This window comes from Macaca nemestrina, chromosome 8 (genome assembly GCF_043159975.1).
Source record: "Macaca nemestrina isolate mMacNem1 chromosome 8, mMacNem.hap1, whole genome shotgun sequence".
NCBI classification, from domain to species: Eukaryota; Metazoa; Chordata; class Mammalia; order Primates; family Cercopithecidae; genus Macaca; species Macaca nemestrina.
In genome coordinates, this window is record NC_092132.1 from 90,584,163 (window position 1) to 90,606,570 (window position 22,408).

Consider the following 22,408-nt stretch of genomic DNA (forward strand, 5'->3'; position numbering starts at 1 on the left):
TTTAGGTCTTTTTTGGCTTTATTTATGTTTATTCATTCATTGATGGAGAAATAAGTTGTTTTCATGTCTTGGCTATTGTGAGTGACGCTGCGATGACCACAGGGGTGCAGATATCTTTTCAAGATACTGATTTTGTTTCCTTCAGATATATACACAGAAGCAGATCATATGGTAGCTCTATTTTTAATTTTATAGGCCTCTCCTTACTGTTTTCCATAATGTCTATAACGATACATTCCGATAAACAGTATACAAGCATTCCCTTTTCTCCACATCTTCACCAAAACTTATTATCTCTTATTTTTTTGATGATAGCCATGCTAACAGGTTAAATGTGGTATCTCATTGTGGTTTCAATTTGCATTTCCCTGATGATTCGTTATTTTGAGCACTTTTTGGTGTACATGTTGGCCATTTCTATGTCTTCTTTGGGAAAATGTCTACTGAGGTCTTTTTCCATTTTTAAATTATATTATTTGAGTTTTTCTACTATTAAGCTGAATGAGTTCCTGATATATTTGGGATGTTAATCCCTTATCAGATATTTGGTTTGCAAATATTTTCTCCCATTCCCATTTCATTTCAACTCATTGCCTTTTTATTTTGTTGATTGTTTTCATTTCTGTGCAGAAGCGTTTTAGTTTAATACAGCCCATTTGTGTATTTTTGCTTGTGTTGCCTGTGCTTCTGGTGTCATAGCCAAAAACATCATTGCCAAAACATAGGGAAAAGTGAGTTTTTCCTATGGTTTCTTTCTCTTCTAGAAGTTTTAAGTATTTAATCCATTTCTAATCAATTTTTGTGAAAGGTATAAGACATGGGTCCAATTTCATCCTTTTGCTCGTGGATATCCAGTTTTCTCAATACCACTTATTGAAAAAGGTAACATTTCCCCATTGTGTATTCTTGGTGCCCTTGTCAAATAGTGACAAACAGTTGGCTGTATATGCATGGGTTTATTTCTGGGCTTTTGATTCTGTTCCATTTGTCTTTGTGTCTCTTTTTATGTCAATAAAATAAAAATACTGTTTTAGTTATTATGGTTTTAGAATATAATGTGAAATCAGGTAATGTGATGCATCCAGCTTTGTTCTTTTTTCTCAAGAATGCTTTGACTATTTAGAGTTTTTTGTGGTTTCACATAAAATTTTGGATTGTATTTTATATTTCTGTGAAAAATGCTATTGGAATTGTGATAGGAATTTCACTGAATCTGTAAACTGCTTTGGGTAATATGTACATTTTAATAATATTAATTTTTCTGATCCATGAACATGGAATATCTTTCCATTTAATTGTGCGTATTTAATTTCTTTCAACAACGGCTTATTGTTCTAAGTGTAGAGATGTTTCACCTCCTTGGTTAAATTTATTCCTAATTATTTTATTGTTTCAATGGTATTACAAATGGGATTAAAATTTTTTTTCAGATAGTTCATTGTTAATGTATGAAAATGCAACAGATTTTTTAAATGTTGATTTTGTAGCCTGCAACTTTACTGAGTTTGTTTATTCTAACTGCTTTTTGGTGGAATTTTTAGAATTTTCTATATATATGATTACGTCATCTGCAAACAGATGATTTTACTTCCTTCTCTCTGATTTGGATGCCCTATTTTTTCTCGCCTAATTATTCTAACTAGCACTTCCAGTACTATGCTGAATCAAAGTAGCAAGAGTAGGCACCCTTATCTTGTTCCTGATGTTTGAGAGAAAGCATTCAGTTTTTCACCATTGAGTATAATGTTTGCTGTGGTATTATAATATTTGGTCTTTATTAGGTTGAGATACATTCCTTCTATATTAAATATGCTGAGAGTTTTTATCATGAAACCATGTTGAAGTTTGTCAAATGCTTTTTCTGTATCTGTTGAGATGATCATATTATTTTTATCCTTCCTTCTGTTAATATGGTGTATCACAATTATTGATTTGTACATATTGAACCATCCTTGCCCCCCAGGGATAAATCCCAATCGATTATGCTAAATGATACTTTAATCTGCTTTTGAATTGTGTTTACCAGTATTTTGTTGAGGAGTTTCGCCTCTATGTTCATCAGGAATATTGTCCTGTAATTTTTTTTTTCTTCTAATATCCTGTCTGGCTTTGGTATCAGGGTAATGCTGGCTTCATAAAATGAGTTTGGAATTATTCTCTCCACTTGAAATTTTTTAGAAGAGTTTGAGATGGTTTGGCATTAATTCTTCTTTAAATGTTTGGTAGAACTCAGAATGAAGACTAAAGGTCTTGGTTTTTTCCTTGCTGGGAGATTACTGATTCAATCTCCTTACTCATTACTGGTGTATTCAGACTTTCTATTTCTTTATGTTTCAATATTTTTAGGTTATATGTTTCTATACATTTCTACATTTTCTCTAAGTTATTCAATTTGTTGATACATAATTGTTCATAGTAGTCTCTTATGATCCTATGTGTTTCTGTGGTATGAGTTGTAATGTCTTCTTTTTCATTGATAATTTTATTTATTTGAGTTCTCTCACTTTTTCTCTTGATTAGTCTAGCTAGATACTTGCTAATTTTATCTTTTCCAAAAACTAATTTTTGGTTTTATTGATCTTTTCTATTGTTCTTCTACTCTCTATTTCATTTTTTTCCTACTCTAATCTTTATTGTTTCCTTCTTTCTGCTAACCTTGGACTTATTTTGTTCTATTTTTCTAATTCCTCGAAGTGTATAGTTAGCTTGTTTATTTGAGATCTTTATTGTTTTATTAAGTAGCCATTTACAGCTATAAACTTTCCTCTCAGCACTGCTTTTGTGTCACATAAGTTTTGGTATGTTCTATTTTCATTTGTGTTTGTCTCAAGTTATTTTCTGATTTATTCTATGACTCCTTAATTATTGAGGAGTATGTTTAATCTCCACGTATTTGTAAATCTCCCAATTTTCCTCCTGTCATATACTTTGAGTTTCATACTATTGTAGTGAGAAAAGATACTTGATGTAATTTCAATCTTCTTGAATTTGTTAAGACTTGTTTTCTGTCCTAACATGTGATCTATCCTGGATATTTTATGTGCCCTTGAGAACAGTGTGTATTCTGCTGCTGTTGGAGGAAATGTTCTGTATATGTCTGTTAGATTCACTGGGTTTACAGTATTGTTCAAACCCATGGTTTCCTCATCAATTTTCTATCTGGATGATCTCTCCATCATTGAGGGTTTAATATCAAAGACTCTTACTATTATAATATTGCTGCTTTTTTCTCCTTTCACTTCTATTGTTGTAAATGTACTCACTTTATATATTTAGCTGCTCAGTGTTGGGTACATAAACATTTATAATTGCTCTACCTTCTTGATAAATTGATCCCTTTATCATTAAGTAATAATCTTCTTGTCTCTTGTGACAGTCTTTGGCTTAAAGTCAATTTGTATGATATAATTATAGTCACCCATGCCAATATTTGATTATCATTTCATGGAAAGTCTTTTCTATCCCTAACTACAGCTTATGTGTGTCTTTAAAGCTAAAGTGAATCCCTTGTAGGCAGCATATTATTGGATCTTGTTTTTGAATCCATTCAAATGCTGCACATCTTTTCATCAAAGAGTTTAATCCATTTATATTTAAAGTAATTATTGATAATTAAAAACATATCCTTGCCATTTGGTTAATTTTCTGATTCTTTATATTTCCTTTACTCCTTTCTTCCTTGCTTACTGTCTTCTTTTGTAATTGATGACTTTTGTGTTGGTATTCTTTGATCTCTGTCTCTTAATCTTTTGTGTATCTACTGCAGGTTTATTCTTTGGGGTTACCATAAGACTTGCATAAAATATCTTACAACCAGATAATTTAAATTTAATTGTCTATAAAATGACACTTTTAACTCACATCTAATATTTTATGTTATTGATATTACAATTTATATTTTATGTATTCCATATCTAATAGCAAGTTATTGTTGTTATAGTTATTTTTAATACATTTTTAACTTCTCTACTAGAATTGAAATGAGTTATGCATCACCATAATAAAAATTTAGAGAATTCTGCCTTTGACTATATATGTTTATTTTTATAGCCAGTTTCACACATTCATATATTTTAGGTTGTTAATTAGTGTCCTTTAATTTCAACTTGATGAACTTCCTTTAGCACTTCTTGTAAGGAAGGTAAAGTGATGAACTCCTTCATCACTTTGGGATGGGAAATCTTTATCTCTCCATTTCTGAAGGACAAGTTTGGTGGGTACAGTATTCTTGGTCGGCAGTTTTTTTCTTAGTATTTTGAATATCTGATCCCAGTCTTTCCTGGCCTGCAAGGGTTCTGCTAGAGATCCACTGATAGTCTTGTGGAGGTTCCATTGTATATAATGAATCATTTTTCTTTCATTGCTTTCAAAATTCTCTTTGTCTTTGACTTTTGACAATTTATTTATAATTTGCTTTGTGTTTAACATTTCAGATTCAACATGTCCAGTGACCCTTGGGGTTCACAAATCAGAATGTCTATTTCTCTCTCCAAATTTGCAAGGTTTTCAGTAATCATTTCTTTAAGTAGGCTTTTTGTCCCCATCTTTCCTTCCCATCTGGAATTTTCATAATGCATGTATTGTTTCACTTGATGGTATCCCATTAACTAATAACCTTTCTTTGCTTTGAAAAATTATTTTGTTTCGTTTTTGCTCCACCGACTGCATATTTTCAAATGACCTGTCTTCAAATTCACTGATTCTTTCTTCTTCTTTATTGAGTCAAATGTTGAAGCTCTCTACTGGATTTTTCATTTCATTCATTGTATTCTTCAGCTTTAGAATTTTAATTTTGTTTAATGGTTTCTATGTCCTTGTTGAACTTCTATAATAGTTTTGATCATGTGTTGCTTATCTAACTTCATTTAGTTGTCTACCTGTTTTGTTCTTGAAGTTCACTGAACTTGTTTAAAGGGATTATTCTCAATTTCTTGTCAAACAGTTCCTAGATCTCCATTTCTCTAGGATCAACTATTGGAGCTTTATTAGTTTTCTTTGGTAGTTTTATGTTACCATGACTCTTTGTGATCCTTATATTCTTGCATTGGTGACTGTGCATTTAAGGAAGCAGTCAGGGCTTCTAGCCTTTACAGGTTCACATCTGCAGGGAAAGACCTTCGCCCATCAGCCTAGCCTGGGGTTTTAGACAGACCAGCTGGTAGCATTCACAGGTAGGTGATGCTTTCTGTTAAGGTCTCCAATTGGGCAAGACATCTGTCCATGCTCTGATGTTGGGTGGAGCTGCAAGGTGGTCCTACAACCAGTAGGTCTGCTGACCTGGCTGTGGTCAGGCAGAACTTCTGATTGGGCTCCTGGCAACGTGGGGCCACTGGTTGGGCTCCACAACTGCCTCTGGTTGGGCAGAGTTATAGGCTGCTTTCCCTGGCCAAGCAGTGCTGCTGCTTGGACTTATGATTAGGCAGGGCTATAGGCTGAGTTCCACAATCACTCCTAGTCAGAGACCTAACCAATCTCTCTGGCCAGACAGTGCTCATGGCTGGTCTTCACATTTACGCAGACTGAGCTCTGCAGTTGGGGTTAGCTGCAGCCTGGGCTCTGCAATTGGGTAGGGTCACAGGCTGTGTCCCACAGTTGAGCAGGGTTATTGGGTGGGTTGCCTGATAATGCAGAGTTGTTGGCTGTGCTCCACAGTCAGTGAGGACCTCTACTGGGCTCTCAGGTTGGGAGAATCTGTAGATTGTGCCCTGCAGTTTGATGGGGTTATAGGCTGCACTCCACAATTAGGTGGGTTTGCTGTCTGGACTCCCTGCTCCATCAGGCTATGCTCTACAATTTAGCAAGACCATAGGCTGGGTTTTATTATCAGGTGGGGCTGTAGGCTAAATTTCACAGCTGAGAGGGGCCATAGACTGGGCTACATGGTAGGCTGGATTGCGAGTCTAGCTCCCTGGTCAGGCAGGGACACAGGCTTGCCCCATAGTGGCGCAAGGTCACTGGCTCTGCTGCCAGTGGAATCACAGGATGGGTTCTATGTCATGGCAGAGTCTTTGTCTGGGCTTGTTGATCAGGCAGGGCTGCAAGATATGCTCCAGAGTCAGGCCGGGTCTTTGGCTTGGCTCATTGCTCAGGCAGAGCTGTAGGTTAGGCTCCATGGCTTGGCCTGACCACTGGCTTGGAACCCAAGACAGGCAAAACTGCAGACTGCATTCTCTGGCCAGACAGTACCACTAGTTTTGCTCCATAGTTAGGCAGAGACACTGACTAAGCTCTCTGGTTAGTCAGTGATAATGATAACAGCAGGGATGCAGTGCTATCGCCAAGTTCTGTGCACTGGTTGCTGTGAACCCTGCCATGCTTCTTTGTTCCTGGCTGACCCCATAGAATCTAGCCCTGCCAATTCCCCCAGTATACCCTGTAGGGCAAAGCAGAAGTGAGTTTCCCATGAAGCACCCCAAAATGTTGGAAAAGCTGGATGTCCATCTAGGACTAGCTTGGTATGATGCCATGCCAGCCTGAGGGAGAGGTGAAGCAGTCAAAGTGTAACTGCTTCTCTTACCCTTTTAATGAGACCTTTTCTCATTTCTGTGGGGTGCATCAACCTCATCCCCGGTTTCTGGGATTTTCACAAAGGCACTCTTCTCCTTAGATAATTGTTAGTTTGTCTTCCTGTGAGGAGTACTTAAGCTGGGCAAATTTCATTCTATTATCTTGCTGACATCGTCTGAGCTGGGGTTTTATTTCTGCAATTTATTTTCTATTTAAGGGAAGCAACATTATTAACTTTTCTTAATAAGTATTTATAAGTGAGAATTTGTAGAAGATGTCATTTTAAAAATATTTCAACTTTTGTAACTAAGGAAAAAGTTTAAGTTAAATTGTCCCTAGGATCTGCCATCCACAGGAAAGTCAATCATGTCAACAGGAAACTGCTTAGTGCGGCCACTCCTAAACTTCTGAATGAAGTCAATGTAAAATATCACCAATCCCCAAGTTTTAGGATTCCAAGAAAAAAAAAAGGAAAGAATGGAAAAGAAGGTAAAGAAGAAAGAGGACAAGAAGGAGGAGAGAAAAGAAAGTCATACAGAGATGTGCCAAAATCAAAATGACATGCTAACACCCACCTAGCTAATAATGGCTAATAGTTTGTAGGTCCACATAGACATCTAACCTTTAAACATCGAAAAGACCCAGATAAACATTCTTGATATTACATACTCACTGACTTGCTCTAGCTCAGCCAACCTAGTCTTGTTTTCCTATGTTTCTTCCTCCCACTCCAGCCTCCAGACATTTCTACACATACCCCCATGACAGAAATAGCCACCCACCAGCCATCTGCCAAGCTGCCTTCCTGCCTTCATTCATCTGAAAAATTATCTTAAACCCCATCCTATCAGGAAGTCTCCAACAATTTGTGGGCAGTATCATAAGAGTCAGCCTAAAGAGCATAATGATAAGAGTGTTTTATACTTTATATAAAGTGCATTGATTCTTAACTCTTTCAATCTGCATAGATACAAAGTATTGTTGCATGCATTTTACAAAGGAGGAAATTAAAGTTTACAAATGTTAAGTGCTTTATCCATATTTCCTTATATAGTAAAGGGCAGAGTTGGAGGTCAAATATAGGTCTTCTCTTTGCTGCTGATATAAATTGTTTTTACAAAGGCAAAACTGTATTATCCATTTCTGTTCTAAGAAGCATAAGGGATATTCAATGATTAGGCAAGTGCCCTAGGAGTTCACAATAAATATTAAACCTATTCATCTACAAAATTAATTGACTTCATACAATAGTAAATCAGAAGCAGAAAACGACTTTCTAAGCCGGGCGCGGTGGCTCAAGACTGTAATCCCAGCACTTTGGGAGGCTGAGACGGGCAGATCACAAGGTCAGGAGATCGAGACCATCCTGGCTAACACGGTGAAACCCCGTCTCTACTAAAAAATACAAAAAGCTAGCCGGGCCAGGTGGCAGGCGCCTGTAGTCCCAGCTACTCGGGAGGCTGAGGCAGGAGAATGGCGTGAACCCGGGAGGCGGAGCTTGCAGTGAGCTGAGATCCGGCCACTGCACTCCAGCCCGGGTGACAGAGCGAGACTCCGTCTCAAAAAAAAAAAAAAAAAAAAAAAAAAAAGGAAAACGACTTTCTAGGAGTGAATGGCATAAGCACTAACTTTTTCCAAGCAACAGAGAATACTACTTAGATTTCAATTTGCAAAAATGCAATAAAAAGCTCAACTAAATCTCTGGGCAGTTTTATAAGTAAATAATATCCATATAAGATACATGGATGCTTTTATGATTCCCTCAGAGAAGGATCACAAGAAAAATTCAACAATGAACGCCCCCAAGATAAAGCAGCCAATATTAAACGAATTTCAGCCAAGTAATTTTTATTAAATTTTCATGATTTCAACAGCTATTCATGAGTGTCTAGTCTATGTCAGGCAATGAACAGATTCAAGGGTTAGCAACTGAACTAGGTCTAGTCCCTGTTTTCTAGAAACTCCTCTCTGCCTACTCTCTCCAACTTTCTGCCATAATTGACATTTTGCTCTTAATTTTGCCTTGATTGTTTTCCTGAGGATGTTTAATTTCCTTCATTTTGACTCTCAGTGACATTCTAGGTGCAACCATAGAGCTGAACTGTATAGTCTATAGAGGGTATATATCAAAATTGCTACAAAGCCACTGACACCATTTTGCAAGCCCTTTTTGAAACTAGAATCCCCTTCTTTTATGAAGTCCTACAATCAAGTTCCTCTTTGAGGCCTATGATTGGGTCAGGAGAATATTACAGTTACCCTACATTGTCACCTACCATATGAACCAGTTATATAAAAGGAAATTTTTACTGTTCTGACAATAAGATAGTCAATGTCTCAAGAGCCACTTGGATGGTGGTTCTTCTATTCCAAGGATTTAGTCACATGACATAGCCTCGAATCCAAATTTATATTGGGCCAGTTCTTGTTTATCTTCAGCAAGTTATAGAAATCATGGAAGATTTCATGGAGAAACAGAAACTTGAATTAAAAATAACAAAATATGACCAAGATAGTAAGAGGAGAGCAGGACTTCCGAAATGGCAGACTGAGACCCTCCATAAATCCAGTGCTCCACAAAAGCAATAAAAAAATTATTGAAATGAAATTATCTAGAACTCTGAAAATTAGTCAAAAGATTATAACAAGTTGAGGAGCATGTATTCAATGAAAACGATGAACATTGGTAGAAACATAAGGGTTTGTGTATTGTACGTTGATCTACTCTCTACCACCCTCCCCAACTCCACAATAGGCTTGAAAACTGGCAACCTTGCAACCACAGTAACTATTAAAACCAACAGTAAGGTGATCTACACCTAAACACAACACAGTAAAATTTTTGAAAGCCAAAAACAAGCAGAGAATCTTGAAAGCAGCAGAAGACAAACAACTTATCATATGTACAGGATCTTTGATAAGGTTAACTCCTGACTTCTCATCAGAAATCATAAAGACCATAAAGAAGTGGGATGACATATTCAAAGTACTGAAAGAAGAAAACTGTCAACTAAGACTTGGATATGCAAATTAAGACTTTCCCAGAAAAACAAAAATAGAGAATTCATCACTAGCAGACCTGCCCTACAAGAAATACCAAAGGGGACTCTTCAGTCTGATTTGAAAGGACACTAGAAGGTAACTTAAATCCATACCAGCAAGAAAGTTAAAAGATAACTCAAAAAACGGGAGAAAAAATTGTAAAACATATATAACAGATTCATATTCAGAATTTATAAAGAACTCTTAAACTCATTAATAAAAAGACAAATGATCCAATTAAAAATGGGCAAATCATTGCTTCTCAGCCGTTTGGCTAAGATCAAGTATAAAAATGGGCAAGTCATTTGAATAGATATTTTTCCAGTGAAAACACATCAATGGCCAACAAGCATATGAAAAGGTGCTCAATATCATTAGTCATTAAAGTAATACATATCAAAATCACAATAAGATACTATTTCACATCCACTAGGATGGTTAGAATCAAAAAACATATAATATCGAATGTTGATAAGGATGTGGAGAAAGATGAAACCTTGTACATTGCTGGTAGAAGTGTTAAAATGGTGCAGCTACTTTGGAAAACAGTTTGGCAGTTTCTCAAAGTGTTAAACATATGATTCAGAAATTCTACTCCTAGGTATATACCCAAGTTTATGTGTGAAATGATACATACATAGTGAAACAACAACATGTTCACACAAAAACTTGTACATAGATGTTCATAGCTGCATTGTTCACAACAGCTGAAAATGAAAACAACTCAAATCTGTATCAACGGATATGTGGATAAATAAAATGTGGTTCATTCATATAATAGGATATTATTTAACCATAAAGAAGAATAAAGCACTGATACATGCTGCAACACTGATTAAGCTTTAAAGCATTCTTTATGCTACGTAAAGAAGTCAGACACAAATACTCCATATTGCATGATTCCACTTATATGAAATGTCTAGAACAGGCAAATGTATAAAGACAGAAAGTAGATTACTAGTTTCCTAAAGCTGGGAGATAGAAAAATGGAGAGTTTCTGCTAATGGGTACTGGCCTTCTTTTTGGAGTGATGAAAATGTTCTAAAATTAGATTGTGGTGATTGTTCAGTACATTCACAGGGTTGTACACTTTATACACTTTAAATGGGTGCATGTTTTTTACCCTGATTTGATAATTATACAATATATGTATGTATTGGAACATCACACTGTACCCCATAAATATATACAATTATGTACTCAATGTATTGAATTTAAAACGAAACTTTAAAACATAAAAAAAATTTTAAATATTAAAAATGGATGAATGTAATGATATGAATGTTAGGGTGAATTACATCGCAAAAAAGCACTTTTAACAAAAAAAAATGAAGACAACTCCATAGGTCCACAGTCATATACTCTAACTTGCACAAAGAAACTGATAAATTTTAATTGAAATTATTAAATATGTTGTATGGCAGAAATAGACAACATGACTTGGGATGTCTAGGGATTTAACAACCATTAAAATTTACCAGTGTTTACTATGTTTTGGGAGGCAATGTGCTATGTAAATCAGATACTTTTACAAAGTAGTTTTTCAAAATGGCTCAAAAGTAATACCATTTCTCAGAGTTTGTCATAGGAAAATAGGTAGCTTTGGTTAAAAAAACAAGAAGAAAGCTAAGGTTAAAAGTATGTTTGTTGCAGCATTATTTATAATAGCAAAAACTTAGAAGCCATTCAAATGTCCAACGACACCAAAGTGTTCTATTTATCCATAATATATTACTTAGTATCTAATCAATAAAAATTTTAAGTGGGAAGACTATGTAGCTCCTTTCATAAATGGCCATATTGCATGTAATACAGGGTGCTACAAAATTGCCTATGTAGTGTAATATTAATAGCAAACATTTATTGAGCATTTCAGATACTACACTGAGGATTAATTAATTTAATCCTCATTCTAACCCTTTGAAGTAAAGATTATTGAGGAAAGTGAGGCACAGAAATGTTAAGTAATATGTCCAGGTCACCATGCTTGTAAGTGGCAAAGTCAGCATTTGAATGTTGACCATTTGACTCTTTCGCCCATGTCTTAGTCATTAGGCTGCACCACCATTCCATCATACCGTCATGCTCCATCATATGTGTTAGTGTGCTTGTGGAAAACATGTATGGGTATGAACAAGGACTGAGACAGATATTCAAAAATGGAAATACTCAGCTTGATGATAGGATTAGTAGTAAATTATTCCACTCTAATTTTTAAATGTTCTAAAATGCCTTTACTTTTTTGCCTTTATACAAATAAAAAAATGAAGAAGAAACAAAAATCTTATGTCCCAGTTGTTATTACTGTTTCCCAGCTCCCATGGGATAAAACATGCCACATATACCAAGCAAATTTAATGCGAATGCAATACCAAAAGAACAACAAAAAATTACTCTCCATTTCATCTGCGGGGATGTACATCACAATATATCTTAGCAAACAAGTTATAGCTATATCATTTCTACCTTGAATATATCTGCAGTGTTAGAGTTAAACAGATGGTATTTCCCAGATCCCAAAATAATAGGACCTGAACATTTTGTTTCTCCATAGACATAAAGGAACACTGTTGCCGTGGTGCCAGCATTTTCAGGATCCCCAGTGACAATGGTCACCTTCCAGTCTCCATCTGCAAAGAAAAAAGGAAATCAATATGAAAGTATAGAGGAAAAACACATTAATATTAGGAAAATAAAGATTTCTACTTAATTTACTTGGTTATGAATAGTTTGTGAAATCAAGTACGAAAATAATTGCTTATCATGGATTTCCTTCTTGAATGCTAGAATATAAAAAGGTTTTGGAAATATTGTAGCTTAATTACAAAACAAATAGCAGTGGGCTTTTGAGAACAATACATATTTTGGGCAAAACAATGGAATTGGAGGCATTTAGAATTAAGTGTTTAGCTGAAATACTTAGGAGTTTATTTAGGCAAATAACTGTCAAATTTGGGGATGGGAATGAATGACAGGCATCCTGAAAACCTGATGTTAAGGCATCATCAGTCCTAGAAGAGAGTCCTATCAAGCTACACTAGTAACACAGTTTGGTGATCCTAGCAGATAGTGCTAAGGATGTAGAAGACATAAAAACAAGGCAAAAAAATTACTAACTTTCTTTCTCATGAAAAATTGCTGGAGTTCCCTGAGAGCTGGAACAAACCAACAAGTAAGGAAAAAAAATGCTGTGCTGGACAAATAGGTCTTGGCAGAAGGAGTTGGGCTTGCGGAGGGAGGATGAAGAAAAGACACGTTTGAAGCAGAGAAAGACAATACATCGGGAAAGCATAGGAGATCACTGAGCTTCCTGCTGCAGTGATACTGAGAGCACAGAAAGGCTGAGACGAGCAGAGCATGGCAGGAAACAACTTAAAAAGATCTATGAGTTGTCTTATGATTGGTTTAGTTAGAAAGACAAAATAGGTCTTCATTTTATTATTTTGTGCACTTCTTTGGGAAACTACATCATCAAACCCACAGCAATGAACCCCTCTCACCCCGAGTCCACACCACACAGCCAAGCACAGCAAAGGACAAAGTCCTGCCAGTTAGAAATCTGTGCAGCGCATGCACCTCTACTCATCATAGCTTGTCCCTAGGGTGCAAGGGTAATCTGAAGATGTTGTTACTGTTGTTTTCCAAGGCTCCAAAAACCTCCTACCTTGTAAGTAATTTTTATATTTCCAAAATACGATTAAAACCACCACACTCTGCCCACCAAGTTCTCAGCAATTCTTCCATTAAGATGTGATTTTCTTTTGAAAACAGCAATGCCTCTCCCCACCCGCCACTGTCCATATATCCATAAACATCATTTGAAGATCTCTAAACAGTTTGATAAAACTTGCATCAAGTAAATTTTGCATAATGTCATCTTTGTTAAGAAAGATGGACCCAGTACCTCAAATGGGCAGCAGAACTCAAAAAGGGTGCACTGCTACTTCTACCCTGCAGCCAGCCAGCTTTCAGGATCTACAGTTCATGTGGGAAAATAAGAAACATGCAAATCGAAAACTAAGTCCCATTGAGAATCCTATCATAATGTAATTCTTACAGAAAACCTCACACCTGTGCTTTGATGCATAATTCAAGAAGTGGAAGGATCTCTTTCCTTTTTTGTAGGTCTTCTTTCCTATCTCATCCTTATCTCCTTCCCGGGCCATCTGGACCTGCTGTCTAGTACTATCATGATCCCCCCTACTATCATGGGGGCAAGGACAGGAATAAGTTTGCACAGAAGCTTGGATATCTTGTTTACTGAAATAGAGGCAAATAGCAAGGAACCACTGATTCATATAATATGTCTGTGTTCCTCCTTTTTGGAATTAGCATGTCACGATGACACAGGCCTTAAGGGTGGGATAACTAATGAAACATCTTCTACAGTTATTTTTATTCACTTTCAAGTTTTCCTAAGCATGTTTTTCTCTTTGCAATTGGAAAAAAAATAAATTTTATATTTCATGCTTTAAAAATCTAATCACTGAACTTCTCTAAGAATGTTTCACTACCTAAAATACAAAATAGTTGAGAACACTTATAGAAAATAATATTCTGAGTTTATTTTTAAATTAAAAGTTCCACTGCCCTATGAAATAATTTATTTATAACAGGGCTAAAAGTATGTGTACAGTTTTTGTATTGCTTGTATATGTGCCAAAATTACAAGTATTTTCTGTAATTTTCTATTGCAAAACTTTTTCACCAAAAAAATCAAAAGAATATGCCTTCAGATATTTTATCTATATGTTTCTTTTTTTTCCTTTGCATTATAGTTACTGTCTATTCAACTCCAAGAACTCATATCAAAAAATGTTGTCATCTGTTAATCCCTTTGGAAAATTACTTCTATTAGAGTTTTCAAAGGAAGAAAGAAAATTCCATGTAATTGAAGTCTAAATATTTATCTTACATTTACCAATGTTTTGAAGGATTTTTTTAAAAGTTCTCTTGACTGTGCAATAAGCCATTACTGACAATCTACCTTAGGCTGTGCCCTTTCATTCTCTTTTCCAAGCTTAAATTGGGGGAGATACTATAGCAATGTCTTTCATTTAAATAAACCCTACTGCAGATAAAAGGAAATTTTCTTGGAAATCACAGCCTTAGGAGGCTTACTTTCTTTTGTGTTAAAAATACTTTTAAAGTAGTTTGGATATACTCTATGATCTCCAAATATTCCATAATAAATTCAGATTTCTTCTCAACAATGAAGTAAAGTCTAACAAGATCTTCCATATTTACACTGAGAAGTATGCGCTCTGCCATTTCCATTCTCATGTAACCAGGTGCAATCAGTATACATAAAACTGACCTAGAGAATTCCAAACTTCAGCCTACAGTTGTTGCTCAGTATCTGTGGAGGATTTGTTCCAGAAATCCCCGTAGATACCAACGCCAATAGATACTCAAGTCCCTGATATACAATGGTGTAGTATTTCTGTATAATACACACACATCCTTTTGTATATTTTAAATCATATCTAGATTATTTCTAATACCTAATACTATATAAATGCAACATAAATAGTTGTTAGAATGTATTGTTTAGGTAACAATAACATGAAAAAAGTCTGTACGTGTTCAGTACAGACACTACCTTCCTTTTTAAAAATATTTTTATCTGCTGTTGGTTGAATCCATGAATGTGGAACATCAAGTGTAATGTAGGCCAACAATTGGAATTAAATTAATATCTGTTGACAAGTTGACTTACAGATACTGTGTCCACATTATGCACAAACATTGTGTTCAACATTCGAGAGACTCTAAGGAACAAGTGAGTTCGATGATCAAATCAAACTCCACACAGTTTATGCATCTTACCTAGTACCGAGTTTACTAATGATTCACTAGCAGGACCCAGGACAAGCATTCTTCCCTGCAGAGATCATAGCCCAGGGGTTGGCAAACTATGGCCCATGGGCCAAATCTGGCCTGCCACCTGTTTTTGTAATTAAGTTTCATTGGAATGAAGCCATGCTCATTTGTTTATGTATTGTCCATCGGTGCCTTCACACTACAACAGCAGAGTTGAGTAGTTGCAACAAAGACCATATGGCCTGAAAAGCCTAACCCAGGCTCATCAGCTGGCAGCATGGGGGAGCTATCTCTTCAGATGTCTGCAATTGCAGCACTAACTAAAGTTGTGTGAGAAGTTCCAAGCAAAAAATCACCTAGCTGAGTCACGTTAACTTGCTGAAAGGTAGAGATAATAACAAATTATTGTTTTAAGCCACTGAGTTTGGGGGTGGTTTTTCACACAGCAATAGATAACTAGAATAGCTGCTGAAAGTATTTCACAGATAAGGACTCTCCATTATCTTTTTACTTATAAAAACATTAGCATTTTTATCAGGATGTCTAGTTATTAGCATGTATGCACAGGGATTTGACTGAGTCACCTCTTTCATGTATCCCAGGTAGAGGAAAAAATTAGACTGCAGACTTGTCATTAACTGTTTCCTTCCCAATGTTTTCTTATCAATTGGAAATGCATTCTCAGGAAAGCATGGCTGAGTTATTTTGGTGAGCAAAGTTGCTACAGCTAGTAAAGTTCAATAGCCCTTCCTTAGATTATAACATTATTTCTTTACCTTATTCTGTGTATTCTGTTACAGGGGTTACATGCATTTGACTTTGCAGTTCAGAAAATTAACCCTGTTGTTGAATATAGAAACATCTGTGTCTAGACACGTTTTCAGTTACTTGGCAACTACCCACTGAATACTCAAAGAAATGCAGAGAGGATGCATGTAAATTAAGCTCTTCCATGCAATTGTTAGTTGGGCATACTGAGGGAAAACACTCTTCACATCTGCTTGCCTTAAGTCACTGCAATGCAATTAAAAAAAAAACGATAGGACAGTCTGCTTTGCCTCATTGGACAGCAAACGTGGTCCCCGTGACTCTTACATTAACAGAGTAGGACACAGGAAGATTGAGTGAAAGCGAAGAAACCCAGCGCGTCTCTGCAGACTGCAGTCTCTCACTTCCCTGACTATAATAATCAGGGGTAGATTGAGACAGCCTAAAAAGACCAAGAGCCTTATGCATGAAATGTTTGTTTGGCTCTTACTCGGTAGAGAAGTTGAGGGTTGTGGCAGGGAAAGACGGAGAAGAACTGCAGGTGACTTGGGGGATAAAACTCAAAAGTTGAACAGATCTACCTCCAAAAAAGTCCTGGAGAGCACCCCAGATTTTAGGTGGTGAGGAAGGGTCAGAATTAATAAAACTTTCTCTATCATTACATCCATGCTGACATAATATTACATAGAGGTTGGTATGCCTGTCAAATGTCTAATCTAGCTCTTTTTATAATATTGATGCCCACTGCCCATAACACCCACCTCCAAGTAGCCACTGGACCCCTCTACAGCCTCCCTCTCACACGGTGACCTTCCCTTGTGCCAGCCTTCAGCTATCCTGAAAGGCTCCTTTCTTCCTCCAGGACTTGGACTAAAATCTTTCAGCCAAAATGTCCTCTCTTTCAGCTCTCTCCTCTAACCTGGTGAACATCCTAGCTCAAAGGTCAGCTTCTCTTAAGAAGCATTAACGTGGCCAGGTGCAGCGGCTCACACCTGTAATCCCAGCACTTTGGGAGGCTGAGGTGGGCAGATCACGAGGTCAGGAGTTCGAGACCAGCCTGGCCAATATGGTGAAACTTCATCTCTACTAAAAATACAAATATTAGCCGGGCATGGTGGTGCATGCCTGTACACCCAGCTACTCGGGAGGCTGAGGCAGGAGAATTGCTTGAACCGGGAGGTGGAGGTTGCAGTGAGCCGAGATCGGGCCACTACACTCCAACCTGGGCAACAGAGTGAGACTCCATCTCCAAAAAAGGAAAAAAGAAGCATTGACAAACATTCCTCCCTGTAACCAGAATGAACCACTCTCCCTCTCATGCCTATACTGGACCCTGGCACACTTCAACATTTGGACATGCAAGTAAGTGCCTTGACAGATCAGGACCCTCTCCACCCAGATTGTAAGCCCCCGAAGGGCAGATTTTGGCCTTAAATGTCTCTGTATTCCCAGTGCCTAATACAACATTTGGCACATAACAGCCTTTCAAAAAATGAATGGGTGATTTATGAAACGTTTTGGGATCCGTTAAAATGTATTTTGAAAAGCAAGGCTGCCTGTATGAGGAAGGATATTCAAGATACTATTAAGATTATTTCAGCACAATATATAACTACTTATCAATTAACAAAAACAAGTCCTTCTGATGATGTGGCATTAGTGTCACTTTTCATACAAAGGACAAGGACATTATTATTTGCCTCATAATTGATCTTATTAGCACAAAGATAATCGAAACAAATATTGACCTTGTATGATCCACATTTTCAAGGTCATATAAATATATTTATATGAGATTTAGCAAAGATACTGTAAACAAGACAGATTATTCTAATTTTTATTAATTTTATCTCCAAATAATTCTGTGTATATAAATTCACAAGTCCTTCAAACTACAACCTCATAAGAGGATCATGAGATTTTTTTTTAAATTTTAAGTGCTTTACAAATATTTTTATTCTTTCAAGAGACAAATATCATTAATCCTATTATACATGTAAAGCAATAGAGAAATTCTGTGCTGACTACCACAGGAGTTGGGATAAATTTGACACCGAATTAGAAACAGCTATGCTTCCTAGAATAAAATGGTTTTGAACAGTGCTCAATTTTCTCCACTTTAAGTCCAGAAAACAACCATAAAACATTATCAGAAATGAATCTGTTACCTATTTTATCTTGATATTGGTCTAAGATGAATCTCTTGTTATTCCTGTGATTATTTACCACCGATTATTGTATGATGTCGTAAAGGACACTCCACTTTACAGGGCTAAAGAGAGAAGACTAAGAAGAGTGACAGAGTCAGCCAACCAGGTGGGAAGTGCTTGCTGTAGTCCAAACATGTGCACAGTGGGACTACAGCCGCAGCACTTAAGACAGGGATAGGTTCCATTACAAGTGAAACATACAGTTTAAAAGCTAATGTTTATTGGATACATAAGATGTACTAGGCTCTGTTCAAGGTACTTTATGGATATTATTTAATTCTCACAACAATCCCAAGAGTTTCTACTATTACCTACATTTTATAGGAAAGAAACTGAGGCACAATGTATTTTCAAAATGTATTTGAAAGAAATACAGTGATTTCCCAAGCCATGCAGTGAGTAAGTGGTGCAGTCAGGATTCAGAATCTAGTACATCCGATTCCACCTCAAATCTTGACCCTTAACAGGGAGGAAAGTGTGAAAATTAAATATCAAATTCTTTCCAGGTGCCCTAGGTTCCCTGTGATGATTTTCAACCTGGATTCTAGCAGCTCAGCCTTGGCATTTCCACCTTGTCCTCATCCCAAATTCCCTTCCATTGTATCCTTGATACTTGCTGCCAAACCTCTTCCATGTCCCATTGCCTCTTTAATCACCCACTTTATCTTGGCTTACATGGAAAACTTGACTTGCCTTCCTTTGACTATAGTCATCCTTCGGTGTTCCAGGGAGATTAGTTCCAGGATGCCCCCTCATATCAAAATCCAAAGATGCTCAAGTCTCTTATAGGAAATGGCCTAGTTGGCCAAGAATAGTAGCTCACATCTGTAATTCCAGTGCTTTGGCAGGCCAACGTGGGAAGATCAAGCCCAGCCTGGGCAACACAGTGAGATCTTGTCTCTACAATTTTTTTTAATTAGCTGGGCGTGGTGGCATATGCCTGTAGTCCCAGCTACTCAGGAGGCCGAGGCAGGAGGATCCCGAGGTGAAGAGGTCAAGGCTGCAGTAAACTATGATCATGCCATTGCACTCTACCCTGGGTGACAGAGCAAGACCCTGTCTCTAAAAAATAAACTAACCAAACAAAAACAACAATAAAATGGCACAATATTTGCATATAACCTATGCACATCCTCCCATATACATTAAATCTTCTCTAGATTACTTATAATACCATATAAATGCTATATAAATAGTATTTTTTAAATGTGTATTACTTTCTGTTGTTATATTGTTATTTTTTATTGTTTGGGTTTTTTCTGGAACTTTTCGATCTATGGTTGATGGAATCCGGGGATGTAGGACCTGCAGGTACGGAAGGCCAACTGCATTTGCTAACAATTCCTGAGTGCTTTGTGTCCCAACATCCTAAGCAATCTACTAGGTTCAAATCTACTTTTCAGACCCACATTACTGTGTGCTGGTCATTAGGAGAGCAATTCATAATCTTTAATATATTTAGAATCCAAGTCTTGACCTATGTATGCAGGTCTATATGAGCCTATCCACTACCAATTCTACTGCTACCATGATCTATTGCCGCATAACAAACTATCCTAAAACTTAATGGTGCAGAACAATGACAATCATTTCTTATGCCATTGAAAGTACAATTTGGGCCAGGCTTAGCAGGGAAGGATTATCTTTGCTCCACATAGTGTCAATTGGGGCGGTTCAGCTGTGGCCAGGAGGATTTGCTTCCAACATGACTCTCTCAATGTGACTGGCAAGGTGGTGCTGGTGGCAAGCACAGCCAGGGGTCAGAGCAATGCCCTTAGTTCCTTTCCATGCAGACTTCTCCATAAGGTCCAGGCTTTTTCACAGGACAGTGGCTGGATTCTAAAGACTAACATTCCCAGGCAGGAGTGGTGTCATCTTTTATGACCTAATAGTGTATAGCAAAACTGTCACGTACTATCATTTCTGCTTTACACAGTTAGTCAAGGCAGTTTCAAATGTCTGCCCAGGCTGATTCTACCTTTTGTTGAGTTCAGAAGAACACAGAAAATGCTGCAGTTACAGGCGTTTTTAGCAAACAGTTTCCCACACCCTCCTTTCCAGACTTCCCCATCTCCACACCTCTCTGACCGCTTTTCCAGCAGAACCACTATTTTCTAGGTCAGCAGTTCTAAACTGTGGGTGGTTTTGCCCCTTAGAGACATTTGTTGATGTCTGGAGACATTTTTTTTTTTTTTTTGTCATCACAACTAGGTGCGTGCTATTGCCATCCAGTGGGTGAGTAGAAGCCAGGAAAGCTGCTGAATACCCTGATATTTATGACAGTCCCCCACAACAAAAAATTATCCAAGCTGAAATGTCAGTAGACCCAAGGTTTAGAAAACTTGCTTCAGACTAACAAGACATACCCTGATTAAGTCTACTTCACCCCAAACCATTCTATGCTTTCTGTGAATTATTTATAAACACAAAGTGGTTGAGGTGTAGGCTGTTGATGGTGATGTTTCTGCATGGCTGTTGGATATCTGAAGATGCTGAGTGAGTATTACTGTTTCAGTGTCAAATCCATTCCATTCCACTGCTATGTTGAGTTACGGGTATTTTGTCTCAAACCAAAAAAAAAAAAAAAAAAAGTGTGAGCCAATGTTCTAGAATCAAACAAAAACTAAACACTAGCTATTTAATTTGGGAGCAAATGAAGCTAAACCCAGCCAGGGCATGAGAAACACTGCACTGTCTTCCTGGTTGCTCACTTAACACTTCCTGGCATGCCCATACCAAAGGTTTCAGGCACTAAACAGTAAGTCACAGCATCTGGCCTCTGCTGGGAGAATTCCTCTTGGCTCACCTTCTCTCCTTTTGATTCTAAACTTGTTCACAAGTTGACTTCTCTTTTCCCACTTAGCCCTGCTGGAATTCATTAACCTAGTTTCAGGCTCTGTATGTTGGGACTGACGAGGCAATCTTGAAAATGGTTCCTCTGGCATCTCAGCTTCACAAATTATGCACACTCATCTGAGACACTGATTCCTGAGGCTTGCCCAGGCTCCCTAGTGCCACAGTGTGTCTTCCTGTGGAGGAAATGAGGCTGACACAAGAGACAGAAGGCTCCAACACAAGAGGTAGGCTGTTACTCTGTCATTATCCACACCACCACAGGAAATTGTACCCTGAATGATCAGAGTAGAAGGCAATACAAAGCCATCTATAGTTGACTCAGAATGCATGATGATGTGATAGAATATTTTATGTTCTTAATCATGTTTAGCTGAGACTAATCATTAAATTTAATTTTCTTTCTTTGAGCAGACACTATTTGGGAAGTGAGGCCAGCCAGGCATGTATAGGCAATAGAATTGAGAGGAGAGAGAAAATATTTTAATAATCTTTACCACACAAAATCCACCAAATTGTTAATGATACTACAAAGGGTTGGCATTGCCTATAAATAAGTGCTCCAAGAATTTTTAAATCCCTGAAGTCAGAAATCCTTGAGTACATGTAGGAAGCTGAGTCATTAAAATCAAGCAGCTTTGTATAATGGTTAAGAGCTAAGTTCCAATATCAGTTCTTTCATTTACTAACTGCTTGACTGATGACAAGGTTCTTACACTTCCGAGCCACAGTTTCCTGAGATGGTATTTTATTTATTTAGTTTTTTGAGACAGGGTCTTGCTCTGTTGCCCCAGCTGGAGTGCAGTGGTGCCATCTAGGTTCACTGCAACCTCAAAACCTAGATTCAAGCAATTCTTCTGCCTCAGCCTCCCGAGTAGCTGGGATTACAGGCATGCACTACCACGCTCAGCTAATTATTGTATTTTTAGTAGAGACTGGGTTTCACCATGTTGGCCAGGCTGGTCTCAAACTCCTGACCTCAAGTGATCCGGCCACCTCAGCCTCCCAAAGTGCTGGGATTACAGGTATGAGCAACTGCACCTGGCCCTGAGATGATATTTTTAAAGCCATTTCACTATAATACAATGAGATTCTGGATAAATTACAAAAAAAAAATTGTTTTTAGTACATTATTCTAATCTCAAGGAAGTAAGAAAAATTATCCACTGCATGTTAATAATAAAAGGGGCCACTAGCTGAAAGTG

General features: G+C 37.3%; 1 protein-coding gene across 3 annotated transcripts in view; it reads right to left on the reverse strand.

Moving 5' to 3' along the window:
• The window catches only part of LOC105482286 (RP1 axonemal microtubule associated), a 328,970-nt gene that overhangs the window by 94,793 nt on the left and 211,769 nt on the right, over positions 1 to 22,408 (reverse strand). For all 3 annotated transcript variants that reach the window (XM_071068238.1, XM_071068237.1, XM_071068236.1), the window contains one exon: positions 12,016 to 12,179. In XM_071068238.1, coding sequence (XP_070924339.1) covers positions 12,016 to 12,179 — 164 coding nt within the window. The remainder of the gene's footprint in view (positions 1 to 12,015; positions 12,180 to 22,408) is intronic.